Consider the following 17,169-nt stretch of genomic DNA (forward strand, 5'->3'; position numbering starts at 1 on the left):
ACAGCTGTATGATCCCTTTCCCAGTCAGTGTTTCTGAACTCAGTCAAACATCTAGAATGAGTCAAACATGTAGAATGAGTCTACAGCTCATTCAAACATGAGTCTCAGTCAAACATGTAGAATGAGTCTACGGCTCAGAGATGCAGGGGAACTAGAAAAGCAGATTAAGGTAAATGTCATCATGTTCCCAGAAAGGACCACAAAAATCAATCACTTCCAACAAAACTCTAACGTGGCAAGACTATAAGCCCCTGTGGTGAACTAAATATGGATGCAAAGTCTTGTCACACCCCCAACCCCTAATGAAAGCTGTAGTTTATTTCCCCTGCCCTTGAACTTGCACTGGTCCTGTGACTGATTTTACCCAAAGAATGAGGTGGAAAGGATACACTGCCACTTCCAGGACTAACTCTTAACACAACTGGTAGCTTTTGCTTCCTCCCAGACATCAGCTAAAGAAGTATAGACTATCTATGTAGACAGACCATGCAGAGAGGCTGCAGGCCTCCAGCCATTCTGCCAAGACACCAACATGAGACAGAAAGGCCTCCTCCTGGATAATACAGCCTCAGCCACCACCTGACCACAGCCTCCTTTAGCAAGACTAACTAAAAAACTGCCTGTTCAATCTACAGAGTTATACAAAATATACATAGGTGCTGTTGCTTTCAGCCACCAAGTTTTGGAGTGGTTTATAATATGGCACTGAACAACTGAGACAGCTCCTCTGAGACACCAAGAAGCAGAAAAAAGAGAAATGTCTAAGGATACAACAGAATGGAAGACTGAGAACCAGTTGAAGCCAAAACTGGTTTCTGATTCAAAAAAAGATTTACAATACTCTTAATGCATCCACTAACAAAGCAAAAAAAAAAAAAAAAAAATTCCCACTCTTCCCTCAACTCTGAGTACTGTTAATCTGCTAAACCTTCTCCCCTCTCTCTAACTCTCTTTCCTTTTTTTTTTTTTATTACCTCCTTCTTTGCTTTAGATCTGAGTCTTCACCACTGTTATGGGCTTTCCTATGGAAAACAAATAAATGAAGACATTAAAGAAAACAATTATCAATAGGCTAAGGACAGCACACCAAAATGAGTTTCACTTCAGTTAATGCATACTGCTTAGGTATTTGTTCATTCATCAAACACTGAAGGCATACATATGCCCAGCCCTATGACAGGCCCCAGAAATACAACACTAACTGGCCTCAAGAAGCCACCACTTTAGTAGCGGCTGCAAACCGCCTATAACAATGTATAACACGTCTCTTATGTTCCATTCATCCAGTGATGGGGTTAGTCCACAGTTTCTAGGTCTGCAATCCTCCAAGCCAATTTCCGCCATAATCTAGCTGACATAAGCTCTCACTTGGATGCCCTTTCCAATACTCTGGCCCCAAAGTCCCTTTATCTCTTCTCTAATAACCTCTTTTACTACAACTTAGCAACATACATCACAATCACACTTTGGACTTCACCGTCTGTGACCACCTCCAAACACAGTGTCTCTGAGCACGATCCCCTCTCCTTCCTGCTTACCATGTCCTATTCACCTCCAAACAGCTTCAACGGGGCATCCTGTTTAAAAGTGCACATTTTAGAGCCAGACAACCTGAATGTGAATCCTATCCTCTCCACTGAGGAGTGTGTGATTCAAACAAGTTACTTCTGTACTCAGTACCTCAGTTGAAACAGAACCCCCCTTTAACGGTTCCCTTAAATGGGGCTGGCCAGTTAGCTCAGTTGGTTAGAGCATGGTATAAAACCAAGGTTAAGAGTTCGGATCCCCATACTGGCCAGCCTCTAAACATATTTTTTAAAATAAGCTTTTTTAAAAAAAATCATGAAAAAAAAATAATAAAGCTTCCTTCAAAGGATAAAATGAATATATTTAAAATACATAGAGTAGGACCTGGGCAATTGTAAGCACTCAATAAATGTAAGCTGTTATTATTACTGTTTATTCAACTACTTCCATTCTACGCCTTCTTTGACCACAACAGGACTATCTATTGACCTTGTTACTTCCCACCAACTCTTCATCTTTCTTCGATGTCCTCCTTACTCAGCTTAGATTTCCTAGTCCATTATTTCAATAACATGTTTGCCAGTACCCAGCACTGCCCCCAACTCTTTGTTTTTCCTTCCATCTTTTTTGGCAAAATCCCACACATGGGTGAATCTATGTATCCAGGTTCTCTGGGTTGGCCCTAAACAGCTGGGCTCAGCAGTGCTGGAGGGAGTCACAGAAAAAGGGCTTATTAGTTACTTGACAAGTCCATGTTCATGATCTCAGGTGGGGCCACAACATGGTGAGCAATCCTACCACACTTTTCCAACCCAAGTACTCCCTGTTTCTGCAAAGCAGTTCCAAACTCTTCACCTTGCAATCCTCGGAGCCACAGTACCTCTGCCAGCATGTGATTTTGCTTTCTCCTTCCAAAGGAAAAAGCAGCCATCGGATGGAACTCTTTCATTTTCCCGCTACCAAAAATAAAAGCTTAGCCACATCTCCCTCTCTGTTATTTATGGATCTGTCCTTACAACTAAGGTCAGTCCCCCACCTGTGCTATGTGGGTCCCACCACCTCATGTCTTCTCAATGACTTTCATTAACTGCCCTCCCACCACTCACATATAATCAACTTGCCCTTCTGACAAACTCTTTTTTACCAGCTTTTAACATTCTCAAGTCACTCTATTTAAACAAACACACACCTACTTTGACTCCACATCTCTTCCATCTTCTGCTTCCTCATTCAAATCCAAACTTCTTGAGAGAGTGTCCATGCCCCACACTCTACTTCCTTACCTTCTATTATCTAGTGCCCTTCCACTCTGATCAGGTGGACATGGCTTTTCAATGCCACCACCATGACGTACATTCACCTCTTTCTCCCAATATATTTATATTAAATAATATGACATTGATATGTGGTCCCTATCCTATCAAATTTTGTAACTAGTATAAATACAGTTATATAAACATTGTTCACAGGTGATCTAAGTAGTGTTCTAGGTATACAATTCCATCCTTGCGTAGGTTTTAAATTTTCTAAAAGAGGACAATTGCTAGTTTTCTACAAACATATCACTTGTTTAGTTTTTCTTTGTTTATCCCAATTCTTGATCCAAACTCTGAGAGAATTGCAAAATTCCTCCTGATGTGGATGGATGCTCTAGTAATCTGCAAGTCTCATCTGCATCCCTCCTGGGGCCCTTGGCCCTCCTTTTCTTATCTGGACTGCCTGCTGCAAAGATATCATTTTGATTAACTCTCTTCACCAAGATTCAGGGAATTCCTTATGCTTCTTTGTATGATGGATCCCACATTTCCAGGTTTGATGGCTTTTTGTCTTAGAGGAGCAAACCTTGTTGCTAACAGACAAAATCTGCATGGCAGGTACATTTTTTTGAGATCTGGAACTTCTAAAAATGTCTTTATTCTACATGTACAATTATAGTTTACTTGAGCACAGAATCCTACATTGACAATAACCTTTCAGAATTTTGAAGGCAATGTTTCCTTGCCCTCTTTCTCTGATACTGCTGTTAAGCAGCCCAGTGTCATTCTGATTTGTCACCAATTATGCATGGTTATTTTTTCTTCTCTCCCATATCCTCCTCCCCAGTCCAACTCTTTAAAATTTTCTCTTAATCTATAATGTTTTAAAATTTAATGATAATGGACCTTGGTATTATGGATTGAATTCTGTCCTCCCAGAAGCTCAATGTGTTGGAGGCTTGGTCCCACTATGACAGTGTTAAGAGGGTGGGAAATCCTCTTGTGGTAGTTAAAAGGTGGTGCCTTGGAAAGGAGATTGGATTGTGAGGACTGCACCCTCATGAATGGATTGATCCATTCTTGGAATAATGGGAGTGCTTCTGGTGGCTTTAAAAAGAGAGTGAATGAGGAGGTTACTCTCACTCTCTGCTTCCACCATCTCTCAATGTGATACCCGGCATCACTGAAACCAGCACCAAGGAAGACCTTCACCAGATGTGTTCCCTGGACTTGTGTTCTGAGACTTCCCAGCCTCAGAAACTGTAAGCAATAATTTTCATTTTCTTACAAATTATCAAGTTTTAGGTATTTTGTTATAAGCAACAGAGATGGACTAATACACTTGTTATAAATTTCATTTTTCAGTCTATTACGCCAAATGCTCAGTGGGTTTTTCTCTATCTATAAAGTCCCATCCTTCAGTTCTGGGATATTTTCTTGTACTATTCTTTAATAGTTTCCTCTCCTACATTTTCTCTGTTCTTTTTTTTTCTTAGAAATGTTATTAGTTGAATGTTTAATTCCAGGTTTGATAATTTTATTATCCTTATTTCCATACAATTACTTTGTGGTTTTTTTGTTCTACTTTTGGGGAGATTCTGTTAACTTTATCTTCCAAAACTTCTATTGATAATTTTCAATTCTGCCACACTAATTTAAAGCTTAAGAATCTTATTCACTGACTCTTACCTTTTCATGGCAATTCACTGATATATTTTTCATTGTTCTAAAGATAATCATTACTGTTGTTATATTGTTTTTTATATTGTCTTGTAAGCCCCTCCCCCCACCTTGGCACATTTGTTTGTTTCAGTCTCTGTCTTCCCAGACAGAAGCTATCCTCAAATGCAGGTGATCATGGCACTCTCTACCCATTCAAACATCAGGCACTAAAAAGACTGGATCCCTCTGGACTGTTCAGAGCATATTAACTGATGGTTTCACTGTAATGTGGGACTAAATAACGTGGAGCAGTGTCAACCATTTCACTGGATGATCCTTTGAAAGTCTTTTCTCTTGTACTTGTTCATTTCTTATAGGTGGATTCTCCAATCTCATGCCTGGGAGATACAAGCCTGACTTGTAGCATTCTAGGAATAAGGAAAGAAAACAGCTATTTGGTAAGCAGATTTGCTCTCTTGTTTTTTCCTATGGCCACTATTTCTGCCTCCTTTACCAGCTAATCCTCTTCAACTAAGCCATCAAATGCCAGAGTTTCTTACAGCTCTATTACTGGCTTTCTTTGCATTTTATTTATGCTCTCTACCTACACAGCTTCATCTCTATTACATATTTCAATTAACATCTTTAAGAAATTTATATTTCAGTCCAGACAGCTAACCTAGCTCTTGATTTATATCCAACAACCTATGTGCATCCTGCACTTTGGCTTCTCAGGGATACCACAAATTTAACATAGAAACTAAACTCACAACCATCCCTTTCAAGCCTATAATGTCTGGTGAGTCTTACTTCTCTGCATCGCATCTGAATTCATAAAATTGTACAAGCCTGGGTTTCATTCTTACCTGCTTCTCCTCCACCCCTCAGTGATCCTTCCAGTCCTACTGATCTTTCTCGAAACCATCCACTTCTTCACATCTCCACACCACCACCTTGGTCCAAGCTCCCATTCTCTATTGCTAAGCCTCATAAGATAGCCTGCTGCTTGATCATTTCCAGTGCTGCCTTCTTTTGCCATTTCTCCAAAGGACAGTAAGGGTCACTTTTACAAACACAAATGCAACCATATCTTTATACTCTCTTGTAAAAATTACTGGTCTGAGGGCCAAAATCCTGAGCAAGGCCCAGCTGGGCTGTAAGGTCTGGCCCCACCTTTTTCAGCATGCTCATTTCTTAACACGTTTCTGTCATTCTAAGAGCTTGAGCAGCACGGGCCTTTCCTTTTTCCTTTTCATGAATGTTCCCTGTTCCCTTCTATCCCAAGGCTTTTGCACATGCTAGACCTTCTACCTGGCATGATCCTTTCTTCCTTTTTGCCTGCTTTTATCTCAGATCCCAGCTCAACATCCAACCTCAGGGAACCCTTGTCCTACACCTCACTGGCTCAGCAGCTTGGCAAACTTTCCCTAACAGTTCTGGTTACACAGGCATTTGGTTTGTAAAAAACCTATCAAGCGGTTATACTTATAACACATATAGATTTCTGTATACATGCTAGATTTCAATAAAAATTTTTTTAATTCCTCTAAGCACCACATAATTCACCTTCATATAACACTTCAAAGTCATAACTGCATATGTTTTTGTGTGATTCATATATTTCTCCCCAACAGCCTACAAGCTTCCAAAGGACAGGGACTTTGTTTAGCATTGTTTAGCACACTGCCTGGCATACAGGAGTCACTCAAATAAACATTTTTGAGTGTAAAGGTGGAAGCTGAGGGGTGAAATATTGTGCCACCGGAAAGTATGCTGGCTTGCTTTTCCTAGAACAGGAATGTTTAAATAAGCAGACGCTAGGGTCCCCATAAACCTCCAAAATTATAAGAAAATGTTTATGTGTTTTTAAATATGTACTTTTCTTCCCCTAGGGAATGAATCCAACATTTCATCAGATTCTCAGAGGTTCTGTCACCCAAAAAGGTTAAGGACCACGGTTCTAGGCTCAACCAGAATTTATAACTTGCTTCCATCTCATGACAAACAACTGACAAAATAGAAAATTTCAATACTTATTGCAAAATATGTTATTCTGGCATCCAAATCGAAACAGAATTTCCTATTATTAAATTTAAGTCCTTGAGATTCTTCCAAGCTAATGACAAATCTCAGTTTTAAATGTCAGAGTTAATCCAGCAATGTAGGGAGTTGTGCCCAGTGGCAAGGTAAATCTGTATAATGATAAAACAAGACTGACATGGACAGGGACATTTATAGGGGGCACTCATAGCAGAAAGAAACAGAGATGAATGCGCTATAGCTTTTCTAGGCCAACCTGCAGCAATGGCTGGGTCTCCTCAAAATAAGCACGCCCAATAAGAGACCTTCAAGTGACATACGGAATCAGACAGAAGGCTCTAGGGCTGCTCAGGCACAATGATTCTCTTCCCAGTAAATTAAAATAGTCTTTCCCTCAGACTGTGCCAATGAAAGGATCCTGTATCCACTCTCCACAATTACTTCACTGTGTTTCACAGGAAGCCAGCAAAACACATATCTTAGCATAGAAGTCAGTAAGCCTAGATTTAGGAATGTATACGCTCCAAACTATTTCAAGCAATTAGTTGGGGGAAAAAACAATGTAAATTTTGGTATATTCTAGCAAAAATTGACAAAACCATTCTGAAATGCATTAAAGATAAAATGACTATCTGCTCAACATATGTAATTATTTTATTTAGAGTGCTGACACATTGTACCAATAATTAAGGATTTAAAAAACTATAAAATTTACCTACTTAATAATAATACAGTGCCAAGTTCTTCACATACATAGTCATTCCAACACCCATACCCCCTCAAAACACATACACACACACATGCACTTTAAAGTATTTCACAGTGGTATGGCTTTGGTTTTAAGTGTCCAAGTTGAACCAACCCCAGGTTTTACCAAAGAGAAAGCTAAGTAAGGGCCAGGGAGCCTTCTTTAAGTGAGGTTTCATTATCCCTGCTGTTTTCTGATATACAGAACTAGATTCAAAACAGAGAGGACAAACTACTGTCATCTCCCTAAGCCCCAGTTTTCTTATCTGCAAAAGTCAGAAGATAATGGTGGGCCAGGTATTTTTCACTGACACTCAGTCCCTACCAAACCTCTCCTGCCAAGACCGAAAGCCTGATATTTGTATTTTGCTGGACTCCCTTGCCACCTAGGTTACAGATAGAGAGGCACTCCAGTAAGATTTGAAGGTAGGAGTAAAGGAGAAGTGATTTTGCTCTGGCAGCAACTGCGGCATCAACTCTTACACCCTTGAGAAGTGGGGGTTCCACGGCTTTAGCCAGCAGTGGCAGCAAGAGTGGTTCCTGCTCAGCATCCACGGTGGTGCCTACAACAACACCAACAGCAAACACAGACTCAGGAGTGCCAGCTTATAGGCAGAGGCAGCTTCTGATCTCTGCGAACACCCCCTTGTCTCCTGGTGTTCCTCCAGTCCAGCGGCGGTAACAGTGACCAGATCTCTGGGTTATTCTACTCTCTGCTTTTTGTGCCTTCGATCCCACTCACACCTTTGCACCAATTCCCTGCTTAACCCCTCTCTGCTAGACATGCCTCGTGACTCAATGAAATAAATGCCAGTTCCCACAGGGTTATTGTTAACAGGATCAAGTGAGAAAATATATAGCAAACACTTTGCTTAGTACGTGCAACATGGCAAATACCAAACAAATGCCAATGATTACTCCATCATTCTATCTAATCACTGTTAGTCCTGATCTAGCTTCCCCTTCTCAGCCCTACTAGGTGAAGGTGATATAGACTTTTCTCTTCTTAACCATCAAAGGATTTCAGTAAAGTGGAATCTGGTTAGAGAAAGCTGGGGCACAAGACTCTGGGAAATCAACGGAAATAGAAGGGATCAAAAGGACAAGGATGAGCAAGTGAGGATAAACAAGGGCACAGGGGGGAAGGGCTCTGCATCAAACCCACAGCGTATATAGAGTCTTGACAGTTTTCTGACATCATCATCTGAACTTCTCATACTATAAAAGTCACTTTAAAAATACCAATTATGTGGGTACACAAAGTAAAACTCAATCCCTACCATGTAGGGGTGAAATGAATTCCACAACAAGTCATTTCTAGGTCTTCCTCTTGTGTGTCTGTCACACTGCCCAGCCTGCTTTGCAGAGTCCAAAACTTCCAGATATGGACTTTATATTTTTTGTACTAAGCATATACCTACAAATATAATTACACAAACATTCTGACCTGCTAGGTAAAATATAACAGGATTCACTTTCTCTGTGCTTTGAAAGTTTTACTGTCTGGAGCTAAGAAGAATTATCTTTAAGTGTAGTTTTGTCTTCCCAGGTAGAAACACAACGTATTTTACATGTTAATATATGTTATTTATATTATGTAATTATTATGCATACTATATAATAAATAGTATATATTATGTAAATATATATTTTTAAACTTAATAGTATTAATTAAAATACAGAAAGCAACTTTCTATCAATATTTATGAAACGATTATCCAACTCTGTTTGTTTAAGATAAATGCTTCAGGATCCCTAGTTTGTCTTAAACAGAATAAGCTTCTTATCTTGGGCAGACAAACAGTAACAATATTACGAGAATCACCAGTTATAAAAATATGTCTGGGACTCAAAACTTCTGGTGAAAACGAAACACACTTGAGCTGTGTCAGCTTACCTTCTCCTCACCGGCTGCACAGAGTCATCACTTCCACAGGAGGGGTTTTGGCGACGCACGTAGGGAAACTTTGGTGACTTAGTGCGGTCATTGGGCGAGTTGTAGAGTCCACTGCAGTAAAAGAGGAATGGTCAGCAAGTGCCTGCAGAGGGTCTGGAGAGGCAAACACCCTCACCCTGATCAAGACACTCATTCATAACTGCACAGTTAGTGCTTTTAGGGGTATATGCACCATGGGCACACGGTTGTCTTTGCTGACAAGATTTATTCAAAGAAGAGGGGTAAGATCTGGTAAATCAAATCATAGAAGTCATTGTTTTGCAGGAATGGATTTGTCTCACTGGCCTTCAACAGTAAGACATGGACGCACACAAGTGATAACAATAATCACAATTCCATTACTGATGAACCCCCCACCTGCTAAGCACTGAGTGAGCTAGAGGCTTTATATTCACTATCTCAGCTAATCTTCATATCAACCCTTAGCACTGAGGTACATGTATTAGACCCATTTGACATTTAAAAAAAAGAGAGAAATATAGAATATTTAATTAAGTGGCCCAAGTGAAATAGCTAGGAAGTGGCAGAGCTAGAACTTGAACCCCTTGATAGTCATATCTGGAACCACTACAGCTACATAGCCTGTAAGTTACAATGCAGGTCTGTCACTGGTACGGTAGACGTGAGCAGAAAGAAACTAAATATATCCATATTTTTAGGAATAAAGGCCTTCTAGCATCACTATTCATCAGCTATAGTTTCCAAGTAATGTTTTTACAAGAACTATGAAATAGGGAAAATTATAATTAACATGTCATTTTGAATTTTCAAAATTATCTTACTCTAAACCATCATAATGGCCTTTCACTCAATTTCTTAATATATGTAAGTTTTCCCTTCTGTCTTTCTGGGAAAAAGTTTCATGTTAAGAAACATACTGTTGATTGCCAATTCAGAAATCCCCCCCGGTCATGCTGATTTAGGAATCTGAGTGCCCTGTCCACCTCTAGCTGTCCAGCCACACAGCAGCTAGATTCTTCGATTCAATGAGCCACAATTGCTAACCTATTTTCTACTGTTCTCCTTTATACAAACAATGATTCCCTTTACCTCTGGGGGCCATTTTCTTCCCATGGTGCTTTGCTTCTTTGTGTATCAGGGCTGTTTTCATTCTTTGCTTTTTTAAAGCTTTAATTTAAAAAAAAAGTATGGAAAATAAATTAAGTAGAAAATAAAAGGACATTAACTCACATACTTATGTCTTCAGTAAAATTATTTAACAAAAGTTAAAATATGTGTATGTATGTGTGTGTTTATTTGCTTGTTTATACCTGTGACTCATTCAAAAAAGAACATGAGGAGGCTGCCTAAAAATATATGTCTCCAGCAAGTACCTTTGGGCCTTCTACCCCACTCCTTCCTAGTTCTACTACTTTAAGTCAACAGAAGCCAGGTCCATCAATTGTTAAGAATCTTTCAAGAGATTCCACCTGCAGGATTAGAAGCAAAAGCAATGATAGAGCTAAGAAAAGGAGAAAGCTGGGGAGGAAGGAAACCGGGGTAGGTGTCCAGACTCAGGAGGCTGGCTCTCTACCATAGCGATCAGAACCCCCGGCTCTGCACTTGGGTCTGAATCAGTGCAGGCTGGTCAGCTCGGGGCAGGTCCAGGCTACCCAAACTGACCTTTCCCCAGCTTCCGCCGTATCTTGGCTTCATCCTTCCAGATCAGAATGACTTTCAAATGCTATTTCCTGACCTAGTATCATCTTTCTGCCCTAAGAATGTTAATATAACTGAATTGTTATTTAATCCCTACAAACTGTTTTAGAAACACATGGGGAAACACAGAGGAAGGGACTCATCAGAAGCCTTCCATCACTGTGGGGGAGGGGAGTGTCACCTGCCACTTCCTCAGGAGGCTCAGCTTCAGAAAAAGATAGCTACTTAACTCCTAATCCACTTTTAACCCTGGATTGTTGAGGAATCTTCTATATAATTATACTAGAATATGGTTATAGCAGAGTTCTTTATAACAGCCAACAAACAGAAGAGGGGAAAAATGACAAGGTCATTTCCAAAAAAGAAAATAAACCTGCACCTTAGCATACTATATCCTTACAGGAATTTATATAAGCCTATAAAATTCCATATTTTACAAAGGCATATAACTCATAGGATTATTAGATACTAGGCAGGTTTTATATATGAACAACATATTATTTTTAATAAACATTAATAAACTTCTGAAGATCAAATTCCTAAAGTAAAAGATTACCTTTTGAAATGAGGAAAAGTAAGAAATATGGTTGATATTTAATAAAAGAGTAGAAAGTGTGTGTTTAATAAATCAGAAAGAAAAAGAAAGGAAAAGAAAAAGAAGAGATTGGGAAAAGAAACAGGGAGATGAAAGAGAAATCGAGAGAATAGGTAAAAAGTTAAAGAATAATGAAATCCTGGGTGACAAGTTAATTGCACTCACTCTCTGAGCTATTTCTCATCTGCTGCTTGAATGGGAAAATCTGGCGGCCCTTCAGGTATCAGTACTATCAGCAGGAATGTGGTTGCAAAGGAGATTGAACTCCTTCTGTACATTCTAAAAAGGCTTGGAATCTTAATTTCATGGAAAATTACTGTTCTTACACTGGATACACCATAAGCATACCCTGTAGATGCAGATGAAGCTGACTATCCACACTTGGGAGGCCAACGAAGGGAAATACAGTAAACTAAAGTGTATGCAAAAGTAAAGAACGTGTCATTCTAAAAAGAGAATCTGTAAAGGGAATTTCCTGGAACTAAACAAAAGGAAATGTAGGCAAAACCCTGGGGGAAACATCCCAACTCTGAGAATCCTCATATCTTAAAATTATCTTGCTGCTAAATTATAAACTATATTCCTCAAAGTAGCCACAATCCAGCTGAATGAAGACAGGATTACTTATAACAAAAGATCAAGTAGATATCTAAGAAGTTTTTGCAGGTCGTGTATTTCTGATTGCTTAGGCTTCCCCATGATGTATGTGGGGCAACCTCCACAGAGAAAGGGAGTTTATGAAAGCTGCTCATTGTATGTCTATAATGCTGTTCCGTAAGTGTAATTGGAGAGAGGAAAAAATGACTCTGAAACAGTGTCTTAATAGAAAACAAGGCTGATCTTTCAGGGAAATAATCCATGTAATATATTGAGACAGTTTTTCCACTGGGGAATGCCGCTGGGAAAATTGATGCAGAGGACCATGGCAACTCTTCATACATATGCAATCACTGACTTCTGAAGCTTTGACGCCTCTAAATGCTATAAGCCTTCCTTCCAGGGCCACAGTTCAGTGCACCACTGTAATGAACACAGTACATTAAACATGAATATCATCTACTTTATTTCACAAGTCCGTCTGAGTTAGTCCATTATATCATGGCATTTTAAAAATCACATGGAATTTTCACTTTGCTGCCGAGAATGCAGGCCACAGACAATCTGTGTGCTCACCACGCTGTGACAGCAAGAGGATTTTCTTCAAATGAGAGAGGCAAGTCCTGATGTTTTATATTTCACTGGCATTTTAAAGAATTCTTTGGCCCAAAGACTTATAACTGGAACCCATGGATCAAAAGTATTAGTTAATTATCAAAGTGAAAAGATACTTAACATTGCCAACAGGGAAAATCATTAAATAGTTTTTATGACAGCATGTAGTTATGTTTCTTCAGTTACCTGCACTGACCTTTTTACTGGTGAAGGTGCAATAATCTTAGTTGTTCCTTCATTTTCTCCATTTTCCATGTTTGCAGTTATCCGATTTATGCTGTTTGATCCTAGCAGCAAAAAGAAAGAAGGAAAGATAAGAGAAAGGAGATAGTGAAAGGAAAACACAAAGAAGCAAGAGTTATTGTAAAACGCAATTTTAGGGACATCATGGCACATTTTATTGATAAATTATAACTCCAAATAAGTAATAAATGACCCAATAAATCTGAGGTACTATATTTTGACATGTACTAAATCCTAAACATAACAATGTCCCAAAGGTCTAGGCCATGATCTTCTGAGAATTTAAGAGTTACTAAGTCTCCACATCACGGACATTCTTTGCTTTAGACTGTTAAGATAAAATTCTAAGATATTTAGTGCCATTTATTAGAATATAAAACAATAATCAGCTTTTTTTTTTTTTTGGCTGTTGGCCAGCATGGGGATCTGAACCCTTGACCTTGGTGTTACACCATGCTCTAACCAACTGAGCTAACCAGCCAGCCAATAATCAGCTCTTAATAACTATGTTGTGAAGAAGTTTCTCAGCATGTTTCTCAGACAGCCCCCATTTGAAATCAAACCAAACCAAAAAATATATTTCAAACCTGAAAATATCTCAACTTATAATGCAAATGGCAAAAAAAGGTAAAATAGATGTTATCTGTATCACTCTAATACAAGGAAAAAGTTTTCAAATGTGTTTTTTATGCAAACATCCACAAAAATCTAAAACTGTATTTTTAAAAGCTGTTATTCCACAGATTTGCATTCATCCTAGATGAACCAGCAGAGGGAGTCCACAGCAGACACGACATTGGAAATGATGATCAAAATAAAGATGAGGAAGTGCCTAGGCCCACCCAGGAAGCCTGGATCCCATTCTCAGGGTGGATGGAGGCTTACGAGCCTGCAGGAGTGAGCTGTTTGGACTCCAGTGACTCCTCTCCAGCGACTCCTCTCCAGCGTGCATGCACTTGACTCTGGGAGGAGGCAGTTTTGATGAGCAGGGGAAGCCAGCCAGCCAATATGGATGGCCACAGACCTTGTCCTATGAAGCCTCTGTGACATGCAGGTGTGTCTTCCTCAGAGCCGCATCTTACAGGGGTATGCCCATAGTTAGAATTTTTGAATCCAAAGCAGAATCGTCACTAACCACTGAGAGTTTGAGTCATAGAGATGAATTGTAATAGCAGTAAGCACTAATATTTATTGAGCACTTACTATGTGTCAGGTGCTCTTCCAAGCATTTCACATCTTTTTACTCATGTAATCTTCAGAATAATCCTATGAAGTAGACACTAATATTATCTTATTTTTAAAGATAAGAAAAATAGCCCTTTCCTAAGGTCCCTCGGCTGATGAGTGGTGGGGCCAGCTTTGAAACCAAGCAATTTGGCTCCAGAGACTTAGCTGTAAACCACGCAATACTTCTATCTCTGGCCCACTGACAAACAATTCAAAGTCATCCTAAATTAAGGGTTAACTGAGAGAGATAGAGTTTTTTTATTCAAAATATTTTAACATTTACTTGTACATAATTGTGGGGTACAGTGTGTTGTTTCAATATATGCATACACTGTAAAATGATTCACTTAAGGTAGATAGCACAGTTTTTAATAGTAGCCATTAGTCCACCAGTAGGAGAGAGAGACTCTTTAGAGGACAAGTGAAAGGGATGTCTAATGAAGACAACATTCAATATCCAACTAAGAAAAGAATCCTTTCTCTCCAGGGCAACCAAGACTAAAAGACAAGAGGAATATTTGAGCACCCCCAAAGTCAGCAATTTTCATCCAGTGCAGTTGGAAGTATGTTTGGCTAACCATCAGAAAAGATAAACATAAATGAATATACTTTGGACAGAGAAAATCTGAATTTTGTTCTTATTGTGAAATCCTGAAATGGAAAGGTGAGCCTGAAGATAGAAGGGGCACTAAAGGTAAGCTCATGTTGGAACCAATATCAATAATTGAAGAACACCTAGAATCCAAGCATTAGAAAAAAATACCACTGGGGTAAATTCCACCAGGTGTGATACATGGGACACAATGAATCCCTTGAACTACTCCATGTGCTATCAAACATTGGCAGTAGCCAGTTACTGTTGGAGTCACTTTTGCCGTGACCACATGCCCATTAACAAAATCATAAAGCAGATTCTCAAAACTGCAGGCATAGAGATTTGGGATGGAGTTACTTCTCACATGTGGAACTCTATGTGGTATGGCCCTAGCATAGTGGCAGGAGGGAATAATTCACTTGTGTTCCAGACAGTAGGTGTGCCCTAACATTAACATTTTTAATTGTTCCTAATAAAGTTTATTTTAACATGGTATTATTCTCATCAGGTATTACTAATTTATAATATAAATGAAAGGGGTCTTCTTTTTCATTTATATCATAGTACTAGGGCTGTTTTCACAGGCTGGGGAAGACAGGGGACACAGCAGAGGGATGAATACCCAGTGCCAGTAACATCACTTGAAAAAGTGCCAAATGAAGTTGAATGTCATGTTAACCAAAGCCCTGTGTAACTAGCTTAAGAAGAGCTAGTTTGCTCCAACCCTCACCTCTTCAGACTGACTAGTCTTGTCTTATTATAGCCTGACAACCGGTCACCTTGGGGAAAACAAGACTGCATCGTCACGTTCACCCAGTTTCCCTCCATCCAAATCTTCCAACCATTAATAAAGAGGTAGATGAAAAACTGGGGAATATTTTTAAATAGAAAAATCACAAACTATGTATGTATATTATTTTCAAAATATACATACATTATGATTTGGATTAATATTTGGATCAAATATTGTATCACATATATGTATGTATATTTTCAAATATTTTTGATATATATTTTCAAGTATTTTGAAAATATACATACATATATATGATACAATATTTGATCCAAATATTAATCAAAATCATAATTTTTAAGATAAAATTCTAGGTAGGTGGTTTTCCAAAAGAATTTCAGAAAACAAAACAAAATGTGTGTGCTTTTTCTCACAGATGCACACAAACAGTACAGCCAGGCTTCTGCAAAACAAAGCATTCAACTGTCAGGAATATTTTACTAACATAACAGTCATACAACTCTCACATACACAGCATAAATGAGGTAAGGTATTGTCACTAGTACAATCTAACTCATGGTTGTTTATATTCAAAATGGTGAACTTCTAACTAAAAGATCTGTTTATATGTACTCCCCAACTCTGTAACTAGTATGAACTGGACAAGCTTGGTTTTAAAAGCCTTACTAGGAAAACAAGACTAGATGGGAGGAAAAAAAAAAAAAAAAAACCACCACCTAAAAGCATTAACTTAGTGGGATCACTTCTGAAGTATATCCATTCATATAATATTCACAGGCTAATACTTTTTTGACAGTTTTTTTTATCGAAACATAATTGATTACATATATTTGTGGGATACAGATTTGAGTATCAATACACGTGTACAGTATGTGGTGATCAAATCAGTATTAGTATACAAAACGTTAATCAATCTTTGTGACTCAACTAATTTCTACCTAACCTCCCTCCCCTTCCCCTTTTTCCACCTCTAATAATCACAGTTCTCTTCTTCTTTTTTGTGAAAGTTCAATGTGTTATTGCGATTATGTCTTTATTTATTTTACCTCCCACTTATGAATGAGGACATGTGATATTTCTTTTTCTGTGCCTGGCTTATTTCACTTAACATAGTTTTCTCTAAATTCATCCATGTTGCTGTGAATGGCAGAATTTCATTCCATATGAAATTCCATATGCTGCAAATGGCAGAATTTCATTCCATCTAAAAAAGTCCTAATGAGGACTTTTATTAGTCCAATATTTATTAGCTTTTGGTGAGGGTGGAGGGGGTCGCTCACTCATCCTGGGATCTGAACTCAGTATTATCAGCACCATAATCTCCCAAATGAACTAACCAGGCAGCCCTATTACCTTTCTTTATGTTACTAAATATGCACTTAAAAGTAAAAACTATACTTCTAGAATACTATATTTTAGCTATATTCCTAATTAGTTTAAATTAGTGAGATTTTACCATACCACCACATTTGAGAGGACAGCTAATCAATTCAGTAAAGCTAGGTTATGTGTTGGTTACTGAAATCTGAAAAGGTAAGAAATTTAGGTTATGCATTATTTAGGTTTACTTTCCATTTTGTTGACATGAACTACTAATTCAGTTTTCTTTTTCCAAATTTTTCTCCCCTCATTATGGCACCTTCCCAGAATCGTCCCTTGTACATTAGCTCAGACTCAGTCTACATAGAAGAGTGA

General features: G+C 38.6%; 1 protein-coding gene across 1 annotated transcript in view; it reads right to left on the reverse strand.

Moving 5' to 3' along the window:
• Window positions 1-17,169, reverse strand: part of EPB41L4A (erythrocyte membrane protein band 4.1 like 4A) — a 234,511-nt gene that overhangs the window by 30,609 nt on the left and 186,733 nt on the right. Inside the window, exons 13-16 of the mRNA XM_063087716.1 lie at window positions 12,852-12,942; window positions 10,240-10,317; window positions 9,130-9,240; window positions 975-1,022 (exon numbers count right to left, since the gene is read on the reverse strand). Coding sequence (XP_062943786.1) covers window positions 975-1,022; window positions 9,130-9,240; window positions 10,240-10,317; window positions 12,852-12,942 — 328 coding nt within the window. The remainder of the gene's footprint in view (window positions 1-974; window positions 1,023-9,129; window positions 9,241-10,239; window positions 10,318-12,851; window positions 12,943-17,169) is intronic.

This window comes from Cynocephalus volans, chromosome 2, assembly GCF_027409185.1.
Source record: "Cynocephalus volans isolate mCynVol1 chromosome 2, mCynVol1.pri, whole genome shotgun sequence".
In the NCBI taxonomy this organism is placed as follows: domain Eukaryota; kingdom Metazoa; phylum Chordata; class Mammalia; order Dermoptera; family Cynocephalidae; genus Cynocephalus; species Cynocephalus volans.